A 23069-nucleotide genomic window follows, 5' to 3' on the forward strand; every position below is an offset into this window, starting at 1 on the left:
TTATCTGGGGACACCTGTAATCATGTTAAAAATACTGACGAAATGCCAGCTACTGGTTATTGAGCTCCTACTGCGGACCAGACACTGTCCTAAGCACTTTGCATACAATACGTGTAAACTTCACAACAACCCGCGTGAGGTAGCTGTTGTTGATATCCCCATTTTCTCCACAAGGAAACTGAGGCACAGTGAGGTTGAATCACATATGGTAAGGTCAATCCTGTAGTATAGGCAGAGCCAGGGTTCTTACCCAGGGCTTTCAGGGACCTGCAAAGTGCAGAGACCAAAGAGGCTGGAGCAAGGTTGGGGTGTAGGGGCTGTTTAGTATCATTAGCTGTCATTCTGTTTATTCACAGCCAGGTAAAGTGTAGTCTTATTACTTTGCATCTAATCTTCATAAGGGGCATTTGATTCACATATTTAGGGTGAAACAATCCTGCAGGCTGTTGCTGTAAGTGATTACCACTCAGGACAGAAATGGAAGTTTTTCCTGACTATTGAGAACTGTGAGACACAAAACAGGCCATCCATGAAGCTAATTTGGGAATATTCAGACCCACTGTTAAGAGTGGTTGAGCTGCATTCCTTTTGGAATAAAGAAAGGAAGCATGTGACACCTAGGGGGATCTTTTGGCCCTGGGTTCTTGAAGAACATTCTCAAGGGAAGGGTCTCTGTCTCTCTGAGAAAAGTGCAGGCCCCTTGGCTTCTTGGCTGGGGAGAGCACATTTGCCTGGAAGACGGTGAGGTCATTTAATGGCCGGAGGACTAGACTCTGTGAGTCTGAGCCTTGTTCCTTTGCAGGCATTCACTTCATTTCTGCCTCAGTTTCCCTGACAGCAGCACAAGAAGGACCTGCTGCCTTCCTATCCACTGCTGGGTGTTACAAGCCTTAGTGAACCCGTGAAGGTTTCCGCATGCTTCTGGAGAAAGCTGTGATATAATTTCTGTAGTACCTTTTTTTTTTTTTTTTTTTTTAACTCTATGATCTGTTCTCCTAGTTCCATTGAATTCACAGAAACTTAATATTGTCACCTTATCCCCATCCTTCCAAGGGAGGATTCGAGATGAAGCTGCTTGTCCCAGATGGTGGGAACATGAGCAGAGCTCAGAGCATCTGGCTCCCTGTCCTGAGTTGAGCCCACCAGCCTCCTCCAACCTCTTAAAAATTGTCATGGAGAAAAGCTTCAATAGTTCTCAAAGAATCAGATCCCTCAGAGGTTATTGAGTATGGGTTGAGCAGAGGCTTCACCCTGGGCAACTGGAAGGGCTCAGAGGTGTAATGGAAAAAGCACTGCCTGACTCCCCATCAGTCAACTCTGAGTTCCGACCCCAGTTCAGCAGCTTCCTGGTAATATGACTGGGACAACTTACTTGGGCTAGGCCTCCTTTACTTCAGCTCTAAAATGATAGTGACCATCACCTTCTCCCCATCTCCTTCTCCCCCAACCCCCGGTAGTCTCCTGTGTGTGTGTGTGTGTGTGTGTGTGTGTGTGTGTGTGTATTAGATAAGGAAATTTGTGTAGAGACTGTTACTGTGGTTGGATGCTTTGACTTTAGGCAGTTGGTGCCTACTGGGGGCCTGTGTCTGAGGAAGGCTGTCAACCCTGCTTTGTGGGGTGTTACTTCCTCTTGCAGAGACCTTTGTATACACAGGACTACTACTACCCTTCTTGTTTCACTTCCTAAAAGTTTCAGGACAAGTTTAGTCTATTGGCCCTACTGGCTCTGGCCTCTCATCTTTTTCTGGTCATCCTCTGAAACTGTTGCTGTCTTGACTGCTCACTTCCCAGAAAACCCTCACGGCTGGCACCAGAGTCTGATGTGCTGACAGTGAGCAAGCATGGCTCGGGTGTGGGTTTTGCACATTTGTGTAATTATGAAAGCTGAGAGGACATCAACGTCATGTAGATGTTTCTTTTTCTGAACAGGGTCTTGTTTTTTTGCTGCTTAAGACAGGTCACTGATAAGTGATCACAGCCCAGAAATGGTTTTTGTGTTGTTTTTTTCCTCTTCACCCAGAGAGAAGCAAATAACACCGGAGAGAAAATATCACTTGAGCAGTTGGGAAATCCTTAAAAAAATAATCCTGCTTGATTATCCATCAGTGGCTCCTCATTTCCCTCAGGCTAAAACTCACATTCCTTATCGTGGCCTTCAAGGCCTTTTGGGCTGACTTCAGCCTAGCTCTCCTGCCTTATCTGTCCTACTCCTCACTTCATCTCTTCCCAAGCTCCAGTCAAATTCAGCTGCTTGCCACTTCTGCAGCCTCCAACTCTTTTTACCTCTGTCTCTGTTTTGTGCTGTCCTCATTGCCTGAACACCATTCCCTGTCACACACATGGCTCTTTCTTTGCTGGACCACTACTTGGAGCTTCCTATCTAATCATCTCCCCCACCTCGCAGGCCTGAACTTCCACTGTGTCCTGTGTCACTGATCACGATGGGTTGTCATTGTCTGTTCACTTGGCTGTCTTCTAAGTAAACAGCTCTTAATCCCTGGGGAGAACTTGTCTTAACTGTGTGTGTATCTAGCACTTAGTGAAATGTCTGGCATATAGTAGGTGCTCAGTAAGTGTTCAGTAAATGAATGAATGTTGCCTTGAATTGTCAGGATTCCTTGATTCCTAAAGAATTCAAAGCACTTTCCAGATGATCTCCTGTCCATCCTGATATCACTCCAGGGGAATAGGGAGAAATCTGACGAGTGATAGGATTACTCCTCTTGGGCTGCTGTTGCTACCACCCAGCCAACCACCAGAGTGCTTCAGGGCCTCCAGAGACCTGGGGTTGGGGAGCGGCAAGGAGGTGCTGGTGGTAACCACTCTCTCTAGGTAGTAGGAAGAGTGGCTACATTCATCAAGCGCTTGGTGAGCTGGGCACTGCTGGAGGCTTTGTATGTATTGACCCGTTTTAGCCTCACAAATCCCTCAGGTGTGTGACATTGCAATTATCGTTTACAGCGGTGGTATGCTTGTGCTTCTTAAGTTGTGTAGACGCCCTGGAGGGCCCCTGTCACACCTGCTGTAGCCACCTTTCCTATCCCAACCCCTTGTTCTTGGATTGTCTCCCCTGTTATTTAGTGGAGCTGACCTTGGCTGTGGTTTTAGATTCCCAAGTCTCATCCTTTTCGGGTCTTTAGTCTTGGGCTTGATCCCTGACTCCATTAAGAGGGTTTCCCCGAAGTTGGGAGACCCCCTTCCAGTTAAGGTAAGAGTATGGCTGGTTGACTCCAGAATGCCCACAGTTCATCAGCAGCCAGGATGCCTGCCTTAGTGACTGCTCTCCCAGATTTACCATCTCCTCTGTGGACTTGAGCTGGACGATGGTAGATTTGGAAGTCAGGTCTCCAAGGTTTAACACCAGTCCCGCATTGTTCACTTTCAGTACTAAAAACATTCGTCAAAGCAGAGCTCTGTAGAGAAATAGACTTGGGTGACACATACTCTTTGCCACACCTAATTGCTTTTAGGGCCTTAAGCATATTGAGAACGGAATGACAAAATTTCATTAGCTGGTGAGTCTGCTCCTGTGGTCTTCATTCTCTGATCTCTAAGGGCTGAGGGGCTGGATGTTGAGACACTTAGGACAGAGCCGTCACACATTTGGTGTTTATTCATTCAGTATTTATTGAGCCCTGCGGTGTGCCTGGCACTGGGCTAAGTGTGATTGATGATAGGTAAACAAGTCAATTTCTGTGCTTGGGTTGCTTACTGGATTTGAATGGGGTGGGGTTGGGGGGGAGGCAAAGAGGAAATAGAAAACAAGTGTAATAATTAGAAAAACTGATAAGCCATGAGGGAAGCAGGCAGAGCAGCCAGCCCCTGTTGGAATGTAAGTCCGATCTCAGAACTCCTGCTCAAAACCCTCTAGCTGCTCCCACCTCACTCAGTGAAAGCCAGAGTTCTTACCTTGACCTGGAAGGCCCCCTCCATTCTCTGACCTCATAACCGCTTACTCAGCCTCCCTGCTGTTCTTCAAACATCCCCACTTCTCACTTCTTAGGCCTGGAAGGCTCTTTCCCCAGACAGTGTTACCTGTCACCTTCTCAAGGCGGCCACCTGGTTAAATTTCAACATCTTTTCCTCTCCTCCCCCACACTCTGTATCCTCCTTCCCTACTTTCTTTTTCTCCATAGCATTTATCACTCTCAGAGATAGTATATTTTGTACTTATTTGGTACTTGTGGGCCCTGTCTACTATTGGAATGCGTGCTCCATGAAGGGAAGGATTTTTATCTGACTTATTCACTGCTGCATCCCTAGCATGTAGACCTGTTTACAGTACATGGGAGGGAGGTGCTCAGCAAATCTGTGACTAGGAACAGGGGTGAGGGTGAGGACGGGAAAATAGCTACTTAGTGAGCTCAGGACCGTGTCTTTGAAGTGATGTCATCTAAGCCGATATTTGAAGGATAAGTTGGAGCAGCCACTCTAGAAGCTGGAGAGGATAATCCAGGCAGAAGGCTCAGCAAGGGCAAAGGCAGTGAAGAGCTTGACAAAGGACACAGAAGGCCTGTGGGCCTAAAGGGTTACAGGCAGAGGGAAGGGCCTGCCTGTGCTCACTTCATAGCTGTGTCCGAGCACCCTGCCCCCAGCAGTTCATCCCCACCTCCTGCAGCCCTGTCTCTGAGCCCATGGGAGCTCAGGGCATGGCGATCTGGCCTCACTGAGGGAAATGGCCTGGACCTTTCTCTCGCTGGAGGTGTTGCCACCTGATCTTCTCACCGCTTTGCCCTTTCTTCTCTCTTTTCTTTATTTACTTGTCTTCCATTGATTGGCTGTAAAATGGGCTACAGGGTCTGACATTTTCAACTTCAGATTTGTCAAAATAGCTTGACAGCCAGAGAAGACACATTTCTGATGGTGGCACACCCTGTAAATGGAACAGGGGAAGCTGGTCTCTAGCTGAGGTTGGTTTACAAAACTTGAAATTTCCCGGAGTGGAGAGTTGAGCACTAATCGTTCAGACATTTATTGAGCATCTACTGTTTGCCAGATAACAGTCTAGGAGCTTCACAGTAGTGAATAAAATGGACAAAATCTTTGTCTTCATGATGCACATTATGGAGGGGAAAAAAAATAGACAATATAAATACATTTTATAGGGGCTCCTGGGTGGCTCAGTCAGTTAAACGACTGACTTCAGCTCAGGTCATGATCTGACGGCTTGTGGGTTCGAGCCCTACATCCAGCTCTGTGCTGGTAGCTCAGAGCCTGCAGCCTGCTTTGGATTCTGTGTCTCCCTCTCTCTCTGCCCCTCTTCTGCTTGTGCGCGCTCTCTCTCTCTCTCTCTCTCTCTCTCTCTCAAAAATAAATAAATAAACTTAAAAAAATTTTTAATAAATAAATAAATTTTATAGTATGTTGGTGATAAGTACCTTGAAGAAATACAAAAGGAGGAAAGAAAGAGGGAGTTGGGGAATTGGTTGGGGATGTATACAATTTTTTTTGAAGTTTATTTATTTTGAGAGAGAGAGAGAGAGAGGGAAAGGGACGCTATCAGTGCAGAGCGCAACACAGGGCTAGATCTCATGAACCGTGAGGTCATGACCTGAGCTGAAACCAAGAGTTGGATGCTTAACCGACTGAGCCACCCAGGTGCCCCAGGGATGTGTACAATTTTAAATAAAGTGGTCAGAGAAGGTGACATTTGAGTGAGATTTGAAAGAGGTGAGGGACTGAGCCATGACACTATCTGTAGAAAGACTCTGTGGCAAAGTGACCATCACAGCACGTGCAAAGGCCCTGAGATAGAAACACTCCTATTGTGTTCAAAGATCAGCAAAGAGGCGCATGTGGCTGGAATTGAGAGAATGATGGGGAAAACACTGGGAAAAGAGTTGAAAGGAGTAATGGGTGGTATGAGACAGAAGGGATGTATCTCATACTGGCCTTATAGTCCATGAGGCCGAGGTAGATTTTTGGCCTCAAAATCTCTCATGGTAGAGATTTACTCTGAGTGAAGCAGGGAACCGTTGAACGATTTTGAACAGAAGAGTGGCACTTTCTGCCTTAGACGATAATGGGATCATTCTGCCTGTTGCTGAAGTGAGTTGTTGGAAGCAGTGTGGAAACAGCTTTGGTAGCAATCCCAATAAAGAGTGATGGTAGGTTGGGGCCTGGTGGTAGTGATGGTAGTGAATCTGCTTTATGGATTCTGGATTCATTTTGAAGGTAGACCCAGTAGGATTTGCTGATGGATTAGATGTGGGATGTGAGGGAGAGTGTGTGTTGTGAAGGGCAACTGAGGTTTTTAGCTTGAGGTCAGTTGTTAAGTTTGAGCTGCCTGTTAGCTATGTCGACATTCAAGTTCAGATGTCGATTAGGCAATTTGGGTATCTGTGCTGGGAGTTCACGGGAGAGGTTGGGTTTAGGGATGTAAACTTGTGGGTGTCAGCATGTAGATGATACTTAAAGCCTTGACACTGGGTGAGCTTACCAAAGAAGCCAGATAACATTGGTGGGGAAGGGAAGAGGTACCAGGCCTAGGGCCCTCCAGCATTGAAGAAGAGGGAGACGAGGAAGAACCCACAAAGGAGACTGAGAAGGAGCAGGCAGTGGGATAGAGGGGAAGGCGGAGAGCACAGCATCCTAGAATCCAGGGGAAGAAAGTGTTTCAAGGAAGAGGGAGTGATCAGCAGTGTCAAATGCTTGTCAGCGTGAGACTTGTCCTTTGACAGGATCACTGCATCTTCTGCCTGCAGGATCTAACATGCTCTGGCATCCAAGACCGTCTGTGAATCTCATCCTTCTTTGCCTCACCTCATCTACTCCTTTCTTTCCCAAGTCCTTGCCTTCAGCCAGGCAGGGCTTCTCACAAACTCCTGAACACGCAGGCTGGCTTTGGCCTTGGATAAGTCACTCCTCTCTCAGCATCTTCAATTCCTCACTTATAAATGGGTTGGTTACCTTGAGAATTAAATGAGAGAGGGGCTATAAACCACTTAGCACAGAGCCTGCACCCTAGTCAGTGTTGCTGGCGGTTTAGCCTCAGCGGTTTAGCATCTTGTGGGTCTTTTCCAGGTCACCCTCAGCCCTCCTTTTACAAATGTGATCATCTTTTCCTATCCAGGCAAGCCCTTGTTCCTCTAAGAGGGCGTCCCTGGATGTTCTCTCATTCACAGAAACCTCCTCGTCTGAGCAATGGTGGCACTCATCTGGAACGCATGATTGCTCTGCTGTTCACCCGCAGTCCTTTACCTGACCTCTGCATCTGTAAGATCCCAGAGGGAAAACTGTCCTTTGTCTGCTGTGTGCATGCTCCTATGTGGGGCACAATCCCATCTCAGAGCTGACAGTGCCCCACACTGTTACACATGCTGAATGGATGACTCCAACACTTGACAGATCTTCAGAAAGTATTCCCATTGTATAGATGGGAAAACTGAGATCTCAAGGCACCTTGTTTTATAGTCTTTGGCCTCTTTTTCTTGATAGCAGATCTTTCCAAACATTACTGTCTGTAGATAGTTGAAAACTGGCATGCAGTTCTAGAAATAGGTTCTAGAGACCCAGTGCTAACATAAGAACATGGCATGTGCCTGCCTTTACTTCCTTTTCATTTTGAGGTTTTAATTGCTAGTGGGTCTCAGGAGATTGATTTTGGCTAGTCACTTTTCATTCAAATCCCAGGAGGCCCATAACTCAGCACGCTCATCCAGACAGGCTTTCACTAGGCACGTTACCAAACTTGACATTCGTGTTGTCCAAGCTGGATGGGCTGGCCCTGAAATAACCTGTAATTCAACATTCGAGGGACTCTGCAGGGATGTGTGGTAACATATTTCACGTATCCTTTAGCTTGGAGTGTGTGTGTTTCTACCAGGGCTTCATTCAGACAGGAGAAGTTGCCTTGCTGGACAGAATGGGACCTGTGGGACCTATTATGAGGCAGGGATAGAGAGGGTCAGTGCTACCGTTTTCTAGCCGTGTGACTCCAGACAAATGCCTTGATCTCTCTGGGCTTCAGTTTCCTCATCTGGAAACTTGTGATATTATCAGTACCTTCTCCACAGATTATTGTGAGGATTAAATGCGAAGCTCTTTACACAGTGTCTGGCCCATGGTGCTCATCTGTTTGCCATTACAACTAGCACTGCCACCTTTGTTCTGAATTTCATGCCAAGCCTAAAGACGAACACAGCTTATTTTCTCACAATTCTTGAACCGACTTGAAAGAGCCTGTCTGTCTGAGTTTGGCGACCACATTGTCTCAGAGAGAAAGTCTGAAATCTGGTTTCTCTACTGCTGATTCACCTTTTAATCTTCAAGTTGGCATTACCTATTTCCTTGTATATAAAGTGAACTTTAGGACTTACCTGTGAGGACCTTTTCCTTTTTTTTTTTTTTTTTTTTTTTTTTTTTTTTTTTTTTTTTTACTTTGTTTATTCTTGAGAGGGAGAGAGAGAGAAAGTGCACACAGGGAAGGGGCAGAGAAAGAGGGAAAGAGAATCCCAAGCGGGCTCCACACCACCAGCAAGGAGCCCCATGTGGGGCTCCAACTCATAAACCGTGAGATCATGACCTGAGCCAAAGTCGGACACTCAACCGACTCAGCCACGCAGGTGCCCCAGGACCTTTTTCCTTTTACGAGGGCCAGTCAGATAAGTGAACAGTGATGAGTGATTGCTGGGTGGTGAGTAGAATCATTATCTCTTATTATAAACTCTAGGCTTCATGGGGCAGGCACATAATCCAGAGCGTGGCACAGAGTAGGGGAATATTTGTGAATGAATCAACCTGTGGCTTTGAGACAGAACTGAAACAGCCAAACGTGTGGGATGATTAAGTTTGGCTTTTCTGTTCTAAACGAAGAAGAAACAGCACCACCCTAACCCCTCTTATTCATTCTTCCTAGTAGCTTAGTCTTGACAGTCCTTGAGCTAACATGTGCCTAGAACAGGCTTCTGAACAGCTGTTCATCAGGCAAGGGTTTAACAGTGACCTGTTTGTTTATTTTTGAGAGAGAGAGACAGACTGTGAGTTGGGGAGGGGCAGAGAGAGAGGGAGACCCAGAATCCCGAGCAGGCTGCAGGCTCCGAGCCGTCAGCACAGAGCCTGATCCAGGGCTCAAACTCACAAAGTGTGAGATCATGACCTGAGCCAAAGCCGGACGCTCAATCAACTAAGCCACCCAGGCACCCCAACGGTGACAATTTTAAACAGCACTAAAGTTGGAAGCCACCAACACAGACTTTCAGGGATCATTTTTCCCCTGCTCAAATATCCTTGAATTCAGAGATGAGTCTTGGTGGCTGGATCAGACCTTGCCAAATATCTCCTTCCCCTTTCCCTTTCCTAAAGCTGCTTCTCTGGCTCATCTCACGGTACTGATGGTCTCCCTTGTTAATTCACTGAGTGCCCACCATGCGTAGCGGACTGTGCTACTGCCGCCAACTTCATGCCTCTCAATTGCAGAGCATAGGTTGTTCTGGAACGAATCACTGCTCTGAGACTAGAAAAGTCCTTTCCCTGGCCATTGGCGGGCCGTTTGGGGAATTGCTTGGCTTGTTACTGTTTTCCTTCTTACTGAAGACCTAATAAGGTTTACTGTCCATGCTGCATTCTGCATTTGTTTTCTCTTGTCCCTTGGAAACGTCTTCTGTCATGCTCTGAGAATGATCATGCTTCATTTCCTCTAGTTTGATAGCCTGGAAGAACACTCATTGGTGAAAAAATGGATTTCTCATCTAGCAGAGAATCACAAAACGTGAGATGTGGGAGGGAGTTTATCTGTCATTTGATAGGCCGAAACTCTTGTCCCTGGAACTGTGGGTTGCCTGAAGGGCCCCTGGTGAAGGAGGGGAGTTGAGCATTCTGGAATGAGCTAGGCTGTAGGTCCCCCAGTCTTATGTCAACCAGGGCAGTCATGTTTTTGTTTTAAACAGTTTGAAAAGAAGAAGGGGCTTGAAAAGCCGTTGATCTGGTTGACAATTGGAAACAATTTCTTGTTTGACAATTGGAAAAAGTAAGTCCCAGAGATGAGGGGATTTGCCCAGGGTCATACAGCTGTTGGTAGCAAAGCTAGATTTCCTGGCAGCTATCTTGGCATTGGGTCAGCCTTGCCATGTTTGTTGAAAGTTATCCACAAAGGCTTATGTCCCTGGTCTGCCCCATCGTCACTCTCATCAGGGAGCCCTCTTATCTTGATTTGTTATAGGCCCCTGGTTTTGTGACTTCTCTGGGAGCGTTTTCATTCATTTTGTCAGCAAACATTTGGTGAGCTCCTGGAATGTGCCAGCCATAGTGCCAGTCACTGGGTTGACAGCATTAAACAGGACAGATCCCAAATTAGAGTCATGAGGAGGGCTGTGGAGAAGTCCATGATATGATTGAGTCAAATGTCGGGGAGACCTCTACCCCTCTGGGTCTGGAGTGTTTGAGCTGAGACTGAGGATAAGCATGGGGCTGGGAACAGTGCTTTCAACAGATGCTCCCCTGTTTTGTAAACTGCATTATATTTGGGGTGCCTGGGTGGCTCAGTCAGTTAAGTGTCTGACTTTGGCTCAGGTCAAGATCTCACAGTTTGTGAGTTTGAGCCCCACAGCAGGCTCTCCACTGACAGCTCAGAGCCTGGAGCCTGCTTCAGGAGCCTGCTGTCTGTCTCTCTCTGCCCCTCCCCTGCTTGTGCGTATGCACATGCGTGGTCTCTCTCTCTCTCTCTCTCTCTCTCTCTCTCAAAAACAAATAAACTTTGGGGCGCCTGGGTGGTGCAGTCGGTTAAGCGTCCGACTTCAGCCAGGTCACGATCTCGCGGTCCGTGAGTTCGAGCCCTGCGTCAGGCTCTGGGCTGATGGCTCAGAGCCTGGAGCCTGTTTCCGATTCTGTGTCTCCCTCTCTCTCTGCCCCTCCCCCGTTCATGCTCTGTCTCTCTCTGTCCCAAAAATAAATAAACGTTTAAAAAAAAAAAAACAAAAAAAAAAAACAAACAAACTTTAAAAAACCCTGCATTATATTTGAAAGAGGTGATACATACTTGTGATGAGCACTGGGTGTTATATGTAAGTGATGAATCCCTAAATTCTCTTGAAACCAATACTACACTATATGTTAACTAACTTGAATTTAAATAAAATCTTGGAAGAAAAAAGAAGAGGTGATATATGCACAGGGTAGAAAATTCCCAAGATAGAAGCTGGTGAGTGATGAAAGGTCAGTCTCTCACACTATCCCTTGGCAATCCAGCTTCTTTTCTGGAGGAAACTACTGTTAACTTTTCTTGTTTACCCTTTCTCTCTCTTTCTTTCTTTCTTTCTTTCTTTCTTTCTTTCTTTCTTTCTTTTTATTTTTAATTAAAAAAAATTTTTTAATGCTTTTATTTATTTTTGAGACAGAGAGAGACAGAGCATGAGCAGGGGAGGGGCAGAGAGAGGGGGAGACAGAGAATCTGAAGCAGGCTCCAGGCTCTGAGCTGTCAGCACAGAGCCTGACGTGGGGCTTGAACTCACAGACCGTGAGATTATGGCCTGAGCTGAAGTTGGATGCTTAACCAACTGAGCCACCCAGGCGCCCCTATTTTTAATTTTTTTAACGTTTATTAATTTTTGAGAGACAGAGCATGAGCGGGGGAGGGGCAGAGAGAGGGAGACAGAATCTGAAGCAGGCTCCAGGCTCTGAGCTGTCAGCACAGAACCTGATGCGGGGCTTGAACTCACAAACTGTAAGATCATGACCTGAACCGAAGTTGGATACTTAACCGACTGAGCCACCCAGGTGTCTGCTTGTTGCTTGATTGCTTGCTTGCTTCTTTTTTTTAAGTATTCTCTGCCCTCAAAGTAGGGCTCGAGCTCACAACCCCGAGATCAGGAGTCACACCCTCCACCAACCGAGCCAGCCAAGTGCCCTGTTGTGCCATATATTTTTTTTAATGTTTATTTATTTTTGAGAGAGACAGAGACAGAGCGCAAGTGGGGAAGGGGCAGAGAGAGAGAGAGAAGGAGAAACAGAATCTGAAACAGGCTCCAGGCTCTGAACTGTTAGCACAGAGCCTGATGCGGGGCTTGAACTCGGGAACGGCAAGACCATGACCTAGGCTGAAGTCGGACAGTTAACCAACTGAGCCACCCAGGCACCCAATGTTGTGCCATAATTTTTTAACAAGCACTCTGTGGAAGGACATTTAAGGTGTTTACAATAGTTTGTTGTTACAAAGGATGCTACACAAATAACTACATGATCTACGCAGTGTGTGTGTGTGTGTGTGTGTGTGTGTGTGTGTGTGTGTGTGTAAATATAAATAAAACAAATTCCTAGAAACAGACTTGCTGGGTCAAAGGGTCAGCACCTTTGCAATTTTCAGAGCTGTTGCCAAATTGATGTAGAGACTGTAGCAATATAGACCCTCGTTAGCATCATATGAGGGTATCTTTTTTCCCACATCAGCATGAGCATGGCATATTATCAGATTTTTGGGTCTTTACCAGTCCAGTGGCTGATGGATGGTATTTCATTATAGTATCAATTTCTCTTATAAGTAAGCTTAAACCATTGTTCTTCATTTTCTCCAAACACACCGCATCCTTTGCCATTCTGTTTTTAGACACTTTTTATGTATTAAGGCAAATAGGCTTTTGTCTGCAATATGATTAAAATTTGTGTGTGTTTATCATATTTTGGGGTTTTTTTATTATGTTTTTGGCCATGCAGGAAAACTTAATTTTTATATAATTGAACTCCTAGATTTCTTGATTTATTTTTTTTTAATTTTTTTTTTAATGTTTATTTTATTTTTGAGACAGAGAGAGACAGAGCATGAATGGGGGAGGGGCAGAGAGAGAGGGAGACACAGAATCGGAAGCAGGCTCCAGGCTCTGAGCCATCAGCCCAGAGCCTGACGCGGGGCTCGAACTCATGAACTGCGAGATCGTGACCCGGGCTGAAGTCGGACGCTCAACCAACTGAGCCACCCAGGCGCCCCTAGATTTCTTGATTTAATGTCATACTCAGAAAGGCTTTATTTCCTCTAGAGTATACAATTTTCTATTTTTCTTCTTCAGCATTGAGTTTTATTTTGTTATTTAAAAAAATACAATATTTGTATGATTTATACCAAGTGAAATGCTCAGCTCTTGAGCATGTAGTCTGGCCAGTAGTGTGTCAATAGAGAGATCATAGGGGCCTGGTAGACTCAGTTGGCTGGAGTGTCCGACTTCGGCTCAGGTCATGATCTCACGGTTCGTGAGTTCGAGCCCCACGTTGGGCTCTGCTGACAGCTCAGAGCCTGGAGCCTGCTTCAAAGTGTGTCTCCCTCTCTCTCTGTCCCTGCCTTGCGCGCTCGCTCTCTCTCTCTCTCTCTCTCTCTCTCTCTGAAAAGTAAAATAAACGTTAAAAAAAAACCTAAAATAAATAAAAATAGATCATTTCCATCACCCTTAGAGTTCTTTTTTTTTTTTTTTAATGTTTTATTTATTTTTGAGAGAGAGTGCATGAGTGGAAGAGAAGCAGAGAGAGAGGGGGACAGAGGATCCAAAGCAGGCTGTGTGCTGACAGCAACGAGCCCCATGTGGGGCTTGAACTCACTAACCCACGAACCATGAGATCATGACCTGAGCCGAAGTCGACCCTCAACCAACTGATCCACCCAGGCGCCCCACCCCTAGAGTTCTTTTGTGCCCCGTTCAAGACAGTCCTTCTCAGCTAGAAGCATCCACTGATCTGACTTTTACCACCATAAGTTAGTTTTGCTCTTCTACTTATTCTAGAATGTCATGTAAATGGAATCCCACAACATTTACAATGTTTATACTTGTCAGTGTGCTTTCATTCCCACATTGTCCCCTTCGGAAGAAATGAGTGAACTAAGAGCGACAAGTGCTGACGTCCCCATTTTTCAAGAGAGGAATTGGATCATAGAGATGAAGTAAACTAATATCAATTCAGTGTTCTTTCCTTTAAAATTGTTACTGTTGGGGCACCTGGCCGGCTCGGTCTCTTCATCTCAGGGTCATGAGTTCAAGCCCCACACCGGTCATGAAGCCTACTAAAAAAATACTAATGATTAAAAGAAAAGAAAATAATTACCGTTATTAGCAATTTTGAGACCTTGGAGAAAACTTAAAATATGTTCAATGTTCTTCATGTATTTTTTGTACATTTAAATACGTTTTATTAGCTTAAAACACAAAAAGAGATTCTTTATCTCTTGTCCATAAAACTACAATGGGATATGTGAAGACTCACAAATTTAGAAAGTGTTGAGGACTTTTTTCCTTAAATCTAACTAACTCTAACTCCAGTGGCTAAACTTCAAAGTCTTTCGCTGGGAATGTTTTTATGAGTTTTTCTTCCATTTTCTTCCTAGGACCTCATTTTGCCACTCTTAGATTGCATTACATCTTTATCCTAGCCAATGTGTCAGTGTTTCTTACTGAGGACTTTTTTTTTTTTTTAATATTTACTTACTTTTTGGGAGAGTGCAGTGGGGGAGGGGCAGAGAGAGGGGGACAGAGGATCTGAAGCTGGCTCTGCTCTGACAGGCTGACAGCAGTGAGCCAGATGTGGAGCTCAAACTCAACGAACTGTGTGATTGGGACCTGAGCAAAAGTCAACCAACAGAGCCACCCAGGTGCCCCCTTACCAAGGACTTCTTTAAAATTCTTTTAGAAAACATAAAACTACTCCATTTCAGGCTTTGTTACTCTGTTACTCGGTTTCTTTGCTTTAAGCCTGGTGGCAGGGGAAAGCAGGAGTGTGGGTAGGATTTTTTTTTTTTTTTAAGTAAAATTACTAGGGACTCGTCCTGGAATTATGGGATCAAAGTCATAACTTTGCAAGTGTGGGAAGGTAGATTTAAGGTGAGCACAGCATCTGTGGCTCCTCAGAGACAGAACCAGTCTTTCCAGGTGTACCCCTCTTTAATTTTGACTTTCCCTCCCCTTGAGGCATTCCTTAGCCTGTAAATGCTGAAAATGAGGGGTATCCCAGCCCAGAATGCTGTCTCCTTAGCAAAAGTGACTCATCACACTGGCCAGAGCAGTTTCCAAACCAAAAATTCCCTCCAATTAATTGTTTTTTAAAGTGCGTCCTGCCACTTCCAAAGATGGAATCCAAACCCTACGCTTTTTCTTGCCTGAATTGGCTGCCTGTTTTCAGTTGTGGCTCATGTGTGCAATCAGATCCATCACACAAGGTCTTTAACCCCTTTGGCCTCCATTAGTAGGGACACAGCATATGGTGATAGCTGAGCGGTGCCAGGGAAAGCACCAGCCTTTCCTGGGGCATCTGCAAGTCTGGTCCTTTAGACCAAACTGTAGGGTTTTCTCCATTGTTTCAGAAAGAATGAAAAATCTTTTGCACTGACATCTAAGAGGCAACTGCAGAGAAAGGACACAGGAGATAACCACCTTTAGCAGATCAACCAGGTGTAATTGATCTTCCACAGTGAAAGGAGGTTTCTAAAATCTGTGCTCTGGGTGGCTTTGCAAAAGCGTTTTCACTTCTCCCCACCACCCTTTTCTCCTTCACTTTATTTTCCTATATGTGAAACAACTTCAGAGGGATACAGTTTCTGCATCATCAGTCCCCTTGGGCCCTCTGCAGAGGGATATGCGAAATAGACACTGCAGAGAAAAGAAGCAGCCAGCACCCGGGCTGGGTAGCAGTTTAAGTTGTGAGTAGTTGCTTAGCACCTATAAAAGGAAGGGTGTCATCAAAGCTCAGCATTATAGGGGTGACAGCAGCTGTAGGGGTCTAATTAGCTGACCCTGTGGCTCTTTTGCTTTTTTTAATCCCCCAAAAGAGAAGCTTCTTACCCTTTCTTCCACCTGAGTGGTTGCATACAACACAGATCTGTCCCCAGGAGGTTGTGTTCTGGGAATTGAGGGGGTCCCCAGATGTTTTGTGCCTGCAGATAAAGGGAAAGCCCCCGACAGCCTCCTCTGTTGGAGAAGGAAGAATTTCTGGGCAGCGCAGACATTAGACATCTAAGGTAGTTTTTGCTTTTTGTTCACTTTGATTTCCTTCTGGATTTAGCAATGGAGGGGTTTATATGTTACTGTGATTCTTTCGGTCTATAATTTTTAGCCCCTTTTGCTTTCATTGATCCCTCTTCTTAGACTAAACTTGGAGAAATGGGGTACTTCTGTTTTGGATACCACTGCTAGTTGTGTTCATGCTTGTGACTCCTGAAGCCATACAGCCCTGTGTTGTGTGGCAGACATCTCATGATCTTGTTTACCTGCTCATTCTCAACACTCCAAAAGAAACCCCTGTAGGTTGGTGCGATTTCTCTGAGAAAATGGCTTCATGTGTGCTCAAAAGAAAATTATTTTCAGTGTAAGTAAACTCCTGTAGGAAACAAATGCTAAATAGTTACATAACCGAGCTGTCAGAGCTGAGGCTCCTGGGGATGTTCCTTGGCCCCTTTTCATTTCTTTTAACAACTATCAACTCAGACTCAACACTGGCCATGTGCAGAACCCTGGGCCGGGTGTGAGGAAGGAGGATGGATGGACCCATGGACCGGGCTGACCTGGTGGATCCGTCCATAGCCCTGACTGCTCCTGCCACAGCCCTGACTGCTGCTGCCACAGCCTGCAAGCTAGAGTCCCCCTGTGGGTCTGCCATCATCAGACGCCACGGTCTCTTCTGCTTTTTCCTACACCTCCTACAGGAAAGTGCCACCATCCCTTTTTATCCCCAAAGGAAGGTAGAATTGTCGTTTTCCTCTTTGTACTGTTTTGTCAGCGAAGCCTTTATTCCTTTATTCTGACGGGATCCACAAAGGATGTAAGGCAGCCCTGAGACAGCACATGCTTGTTTTCCTTTGATTAGTGAGACGAGATCTATGGGTGTCTCAGTTGGGGAACAGTCTCATTGCCATCGTGCCATGAATACAAGCTTAGTCTGGAGAATTCAGTTGGGCTGAAGAGGAGCTATGTCAGCTTTGTTTCCAGAGACTTTTGAACTGATCCTGACCTCTCACATCCATCCCACCATTAACCTCCATCTTGCCCCGCATAGTAACGCATTGAAAGAAGATGTTAATGGATTCTGTGTTGTTGTTTTCTAAGTGTATTTATTTTTATTTTTATTTTTTTTTAATTTTTTTTTTCAATGTTTATTTTTGGGACAGAGAGAGACAGAGCATGAACGGGGGAGGGGCAGAGAGAGAGGGAGACACAGAATCGGAAACAGGCTCCAGGCTCTGAGCCATCAGCCCAGAGCCTGATGCGAGGCTCGAACTCCCGGACCGCGAGATCGTGACCTGGCTGAAGTCGGACACTTAACCGACTGCGCCACCCAGGCGCCCCTATTTTTATTTTTGAGAGAGAAAGAGCATGAGCAGGGGAGGGGCAGAGGGAGAGGGAGAGGGAGAATCCCAAGCAGGCTCCGCACCAGTCAGTGCAGAGGCCCACCACAGGACTCCATCCCACAAACCATGAGATTATGACCTGAACCGAAGTCAAGAGTCAGATGTTTAACTGAGCCAGCCAGGTGCCCTTATGTTTTTATTTGTAATGAATTTATTAAATGTTTTTTTGATTTCAAGTTTATATTTAAATTCTAATTAGTTAACATGTAGTATGATATTGGTTTCAGGAGTAGGATTTAGTGATTCATCACTTACATATAACACCCTGTGTTCATCACAAGCGCCCTCGATGGGTTCCATGTTTAAGTCTCTTCCATGGAGGCAACAAAAGGGACAATGTGAGTGAGTTTTTTCCATTCAAATTCGTATTTTTTTGGTTGTGTGGTTTTCTGTACCATGTGAGATTACAGGTAGAACTGAACAGTTGTACTTGAAGGTCTTATGGTGTTTGGACCAAGTCCTTAGCCCCTGTCAGGGCTCCGTCCTCCCTTTCAGGTAGGGGAAACATGGGGCGCCTGGGTGGCGCAGTCGGTTAAGCGTCCGACTTCAGCCAGGTCACGATCTCGCGGTCCGTGAGTTCGAGTCCCGCGTCGGGCTGTGGGCTGATGGCTCAGAGCCTGGAGCCTGTTTCCGATTCTGTGTCTCCCTCTCTCTCTGCCCCTCCCCCGTTCATGCTCTGTCTCTCTCTGTCCCAAAAATAAATAAACGTTGAACAACAACAACAAAAAAAAATTAAAAGAAAAAAAAAGGTAGGGGAAACAATTCCTTCATTGATAGAATACAGCTGCTGAGCTCAGGCAGCCCTGAGATCGTCTCTCAGTTTAGCCATTTACAAGCCATGTTTGGGCAAGTTTCTTAACAACCCTGAGCCTCAGTTTCCTCATCTGTAAAATAGGGTTAAAAACCAGTTATCTTATTGGTAGGATTAAATGAGATGATATGTGTAAAACCCTTGTCTGTCTGTGATAGGGGCTCTGTAAATGGATGCTTCTAAACGTTAGAACCACCTCAAGAACCTCTGCCATGTATCCAGGGTGCTTGGCCCCTGTGTAGCATCTTTAATCTTCATCTGCTCATCAAGGTGAACTATTGTAGGTACATAGTAGATACTCAGAAAATGTTGAATGAACAAGGGTGCCTTGGTATTTTGTCCTGTTGCCTTAGAACAGCACTTCACACTGTGACAAAAGTCACTGGGAGATGCCCTGACAGATGCTTTGAGGAAACTGGCCAGTTAGATTTGAGGAATGCTGGAGAGTCTACAGTATATAGATAGATTCTAGCCCTCTCTAGAGACGAATAGTGCATACCACTGTTAGAGAGGCTCGGAAAAGTTGGGGAGAGAAGAAATCTTCCCATCTTTTCAAATTTGGCATCTTCCAAGCTCATTTGACTATATGGGATCACAAGAGTACCTCCATGAGGCTGTGATGAGGCTTTAATGGGTTAATTTGTGTGAAGCACTTAGGACAGTGCTGGGTGGAGTGAGCACCACGAAGGGGTGGCTGTAACTAAGTGCTTTTTAATCTGTGGACTCAAGAGTACTTAGCCATTCCCTTATTGATGGGTATTTGAGTTAATTTCCAACAGTGTATTGTTACAGACAGTGCTGCAGTAAAACCCCTGTATCTGTGTGTAGGTATTTCTGTGGGAGAGAGTTCTAGAAGCAGAACTGCTGGCGTGCCTAGGTGGCTCACTCTGTTGAGCGTCTGACTTCTCTACTCAGGTCATGATCTCACACTTCATGAATTTCAGCCCCATGTCGGTCTCTGTGCTGACAGCTCAGAGCCTAAAGCCTGCTTTGGATTCTGTGTCTCCCTCTCTCTCTGTCTCTCTCAAAAAATAAAAAAGTTAAAAAAAAAAAAAAGTAGAACTGCTGGGTCAAAGGATATGCACATTCAGAAATTTGATAGTTCCCTCAGAATGACCTTCCAAAATCTGATCAGCCATTATCTAACAGCCCCTTTTCCCAGGAGAGAGATAAGAAGCTATCTTCCCACACCACATGTGTGCTGGATCCTTCCCTTCTCCTCCTATGCTCCGTAACTGAAAACAGAATGGATACAATGGAAAGTCACCCCTTTTTTTTGTCTTGCAGAGTCTGGCCACAGATAAGGGACCAAAATGACCGACTCAAAATATTTCACCACCACCAAGAAAGGTACTGTTTATTTCTTTGTGGGGTCTCTTCCTACCCTTTCTGTGCCCCACCCTTCTGCCTTCTCCCTGCTGGGGTGGGGCTTGCAGTAGGGGGTGGAGGCCTAGAAGCAATTGGTGGGGATTACCCAAGCATCTTTAACCTTGTGGATCCAGAAAATTGAAGTGTTGATGGTGTAAGAAATTGACCACTTCTTTTAGACCTCAGGAAGGGAAGAGCATTAGCTCCAAGTGTAGCGGGGGAACAAAGCCCTCGTTTGTTCCCCATGGTCTAACGTTCAATGTTTTTTGCTGGAGGAAAGAAAGCACACAATCCTATCAGTAACCCCACAGCGATTGTGTGTGTGTGTGTGTGTGTGTGTGTGTGTGTGTGTGTGTGTGTGTGGTCTTTATCCATGGGCACATGTTTTACGTGAAGTCAGAATTTATATCCTGTTTTTCATTTGACATTATCTTAACCATTTCCCCACAGTTCTAACGACTCAATGTTAAGTCTGCTGAGTTGCTGCACTGAAATTTGCTAAGCTAGTCTTATGTTGTAGGGTATTGTTTCTGCTTTCTGGAAAACAGGTGGTTGTAGTGGCTGACGAATGTGCTTTAACCCTGTAAGCTTCTTTCTGACTGGCCCTTCCTTCCTCCCTCCCTCCTTCCTTCCAAGTGAGATTGACACAGGCCTGCTGACCAGATGAAAAGAGTCTGTTGTCACGACAGCTGAGACACCTGAGCCGGGACCTGCAGCCTGCCCCTTACCAAGCACTTCAATTATTGGTCAGCCAGTTTTTACTGAGCCCCTTCCCTGTGCAGTGGAGGCGGCAAACTGGAGTCTCTGACCTGGCTTTGCTTGCAGTTAAGCAGAGAAGACAGTCTATTAAAAATAGTAATCACACTAAAGGGTGGTAGGTGTTATGACAAGGGCAGTACCCGGGGCTGTGGGAGGACCTTGGGTGGAGCTAGCTAGATAAGAAAGTGGAAGGGAGGGTAGCTCTTGCTCTGCCCAAGGAAAGCACATGGGCACAAGTTACCAGAGTGTGATGGAAGGTTGGAGAGGTGTGCAGGGCTGGAGGGGGTGAACCTATTGCTAAGTGTATTGGGGCATCAGTGGTGGGGTTTTTGTGGGTTTTCTTTTGAGGAGAATGTCTGCAGAGGGATGCCTGGGTCCCAATCAGACATCAGTGATGGTTTTAAGCAAGAGGAGGTGCAAGGCAGATTCTAATAAAGTTTTGAAGAGGGTGAAGATTGGGGCGAAGCAGGAAGACCAGTTACTAAAGCTCCCATGAGAGATAATAGTACCTGAGCCAGTGGGGTGGGGGTAGCATTGTGGGTAGAGAGAATTGGGTGCGTGGTATGTGACTGAGGCAGTAGGCTTGGTGACCGATTGGATTTGGGGCCCATTAGAGGAAAGAGAGATTTCAGAAACAGGCAGATCCCAGGTTCATCTCACCAGTCTTCTTAGAACTGGGGTGATGCAGGCCTAGATCCATCAATTGACGGCCAGTTGTATTGAATCTGACCAAACACTTTAAGCAAAGCAGGGGCAGCCCTGCAGCAGGAGCCAGGGTCAGAGTCCTCGTGGTCTGTTGGATCCTGCAGCAGGGAGACGTGGCCCCCTCAGTCTCTTGAGGAGAAGGGCCTGTGTTCCTTCAGTCCTGTAGAATCAAGAGTCTGAACTGCAAGGTTTGCAGATTCCTCCTGGTTCTGTTGAGCAATATCCTCAGTGTGGCCTTGCCCTGGGCTGTGCTGGGCACTGTTCTTCATTAACTTTGTTTGCTGTCTGTCGTCTTAAGTTCTTTCCTGAACACCGCATCGTTCAGTCATGATAAAAACCTGCAAGTTTTTTTTTTTTTCTCACCGTAAATCCATCTAGATCTCTGCTTTATTCCCACCTGGGACACTTCTACAAAAGAGGGATCTAAGCCAAAGGTCACATGGCAAGTTAATAATAAGAACAGTCTCCTTTTATGCAGGGCATTGAGTGCTGGCACTGAGATGAGCATTTTACTTCTGAGTGTTAAATGAGAGACTTCACTGTTCCAGCCAAAGTAGAGAGTGTACAGACAAGGAAGCCGGTTCAGAGAAGCAAAGGGATGTCCTTGGTTGGCCCGAGCATGTGGGCTTTGGAGCTGGCAGACCCGGTTTTGAACCTTGGCCCTATCTGCTACTAGCTGCATATTCTTGGGCAAGTTTCTGAACCTCTCACAGCCTCTAGGTGCTCATCTGCAAAATGGGAAATGCAGAGTTGTCATGAGGATGAAATGAGAAGTGGGGAAAAGTTAGTGTGGCACCTGACTTGAAGAGAGGCTCAGGAAATCCTGGCGGCTGCTGTTGTGAGGGCAGGAGGCCTGTCTCATTCCAAAGTCTGCCCTTGTAACCGTCAGTGGGGTTATCTGGGCCCTGAACAACCCTATTTCCTCATTTGTTTTTTCCAGATCATCAAGTTCTTAAGAACAGTGTATTACGTGCTCGAGCCCTTGTGAGGCAGCTGAATTCCTATTTTCAGAGCTGAACTACCACATGTGGCTCAGGAAGTGAAACCCTGAGTGCGCTGTTTTAACTGGAGGTTCAGGAAAACAGGAAAAGCCAAGTGTGGGAATCAAGCAAATCCTACGCTCTCCCTTCCAATTTTCAGTCCTCAGATTCCATCACACACTGCCTTGGGGGTTTGGGTGAGGGTGGCTGAGGAGCACTTTCCTCTGAACGTGTTTAACCGTCTGGCTGAGCAGGACCTGCCCTCACACTTTGTGTCAGAACCTTTGTAGCTTCCACAGCTGCCTCTGTTCAGTCTAGCACGACCTCCAAGCTTCCCTCTTGATGATTCCTCTCCTAAGAGTTGTCCTTCTCTGCTGCCTGTGTCACTGAGACCAAGGACCTAAACAATCTCATTGTTTTGGGATTGGAAGATTGGGAATGGCCCCCCGGCAGGGTGGGGTTGGATCACTCATGCGTCCCTCCTTTTTTAGGGGAGATCTTCGAGCTGAAGGCAGAGCTCAACAGTGACAAGAAGGAGAAGAAGAAGGAGGCGGTAAAGAAAGTGATTGCGTCCATGACCGTGGGCAAAGATGTCAGGTGTGTAGGCACAGGCCAGGCGGCAGCCGGAGGGGGCTTCATAGCTTGGGTCTAATTCAGATCTCTCCTTGAGGGGATCTTTAGGGACCTGTGTCTCCCCTTGTTACAGCTCCCTTCCTGAACCTCCTTTCCAAACAGAAGGGCTTTGTTTACAGAGGGGTCCCGTGCTCAGATGCTGCTGGGGTCAGGCGGTAGTGGGGTAAGTGAAGTAGGCAAGGTCAAAAAGGCAACAGGCAATGAAGTGGCTGTGATGTGAACCCTGTCAGAAACTCCAGAGGATTGCTGCCCGCTGGAGAAAATGGAACCCAGTGTGGGCAGGTCTACTGGTTTTCTAAAAGGACAGGAAATCTGGATTTTTTATTTTAAATCTCGCTGTTTTCTATCGCTAGATGATGTTAAACAAACACATACACACTGTGGATAAGCTCTGTCCCAGTAACATGCACCTGCAAGTGGGAATTGTTGAATTTGTCGCTGGTTTGCAGCCTCTACTTTGCATGTGGTTGCCAGAGCAGATCATATGTAGTATTGCTGCCTC

At 46.0% G+C, this 23069-nt stretch overlaps 1 protein-coding gene across 11 annotated transcripts in view; it reads left to right on the forward strand.

Moving 5' to 3' along the window:
• The window catches only part of AP1B1 (adaptor related protein complex 1 subunit beta 1), an 86009-nt gene that overhangs the window by 30586 nt on the left and 32354 nt on the right, over positions 1 to 23069 (forward strand). For 6 of the 11 annotated variants that reach the window (XM_040463869.1, XM_040463870.1, XM_040463867.1 and 3 more), the window contains exons 2-3: positions 19410 to 19472; positions 22426 to 22531. In XM_040463869.1, coding sequence (XP_040319803.1) covers positions 19436 to 19472; positions 22426 to 22531 — 143 coding nt within the window. In that variant the 5' untranslated portion in view covers positions 19410 to 19435. Of the gene's footprint in view, positions 1 to 7124; positions 7216 to 19409; positions 19473 to 22425; positions 22532 to 23069 lie in introns of all 11 variants that reach the window. The other 5 variants (XM_040463862.1, XM_040463864.1, XM_040463865.1 and 2 more) reach the window with 2 other exon arrangements.

Source organism: Herpailurus yagouaroundi, unplaced genomic scaffold (assembly GCF_014898765.1).
Source record: "Herpailurus yagouaroundi ecotype Mexico unplaced genomic scaffold, PumYag 428, whole genome shotgun sequence".
Classification (NCBI taxonomy): Eukaryota; Metazoa; Chordata; class Mammalia; order Carnivora; family Felidae; genus Herpailurus; species Herpailurus yagouaroundi.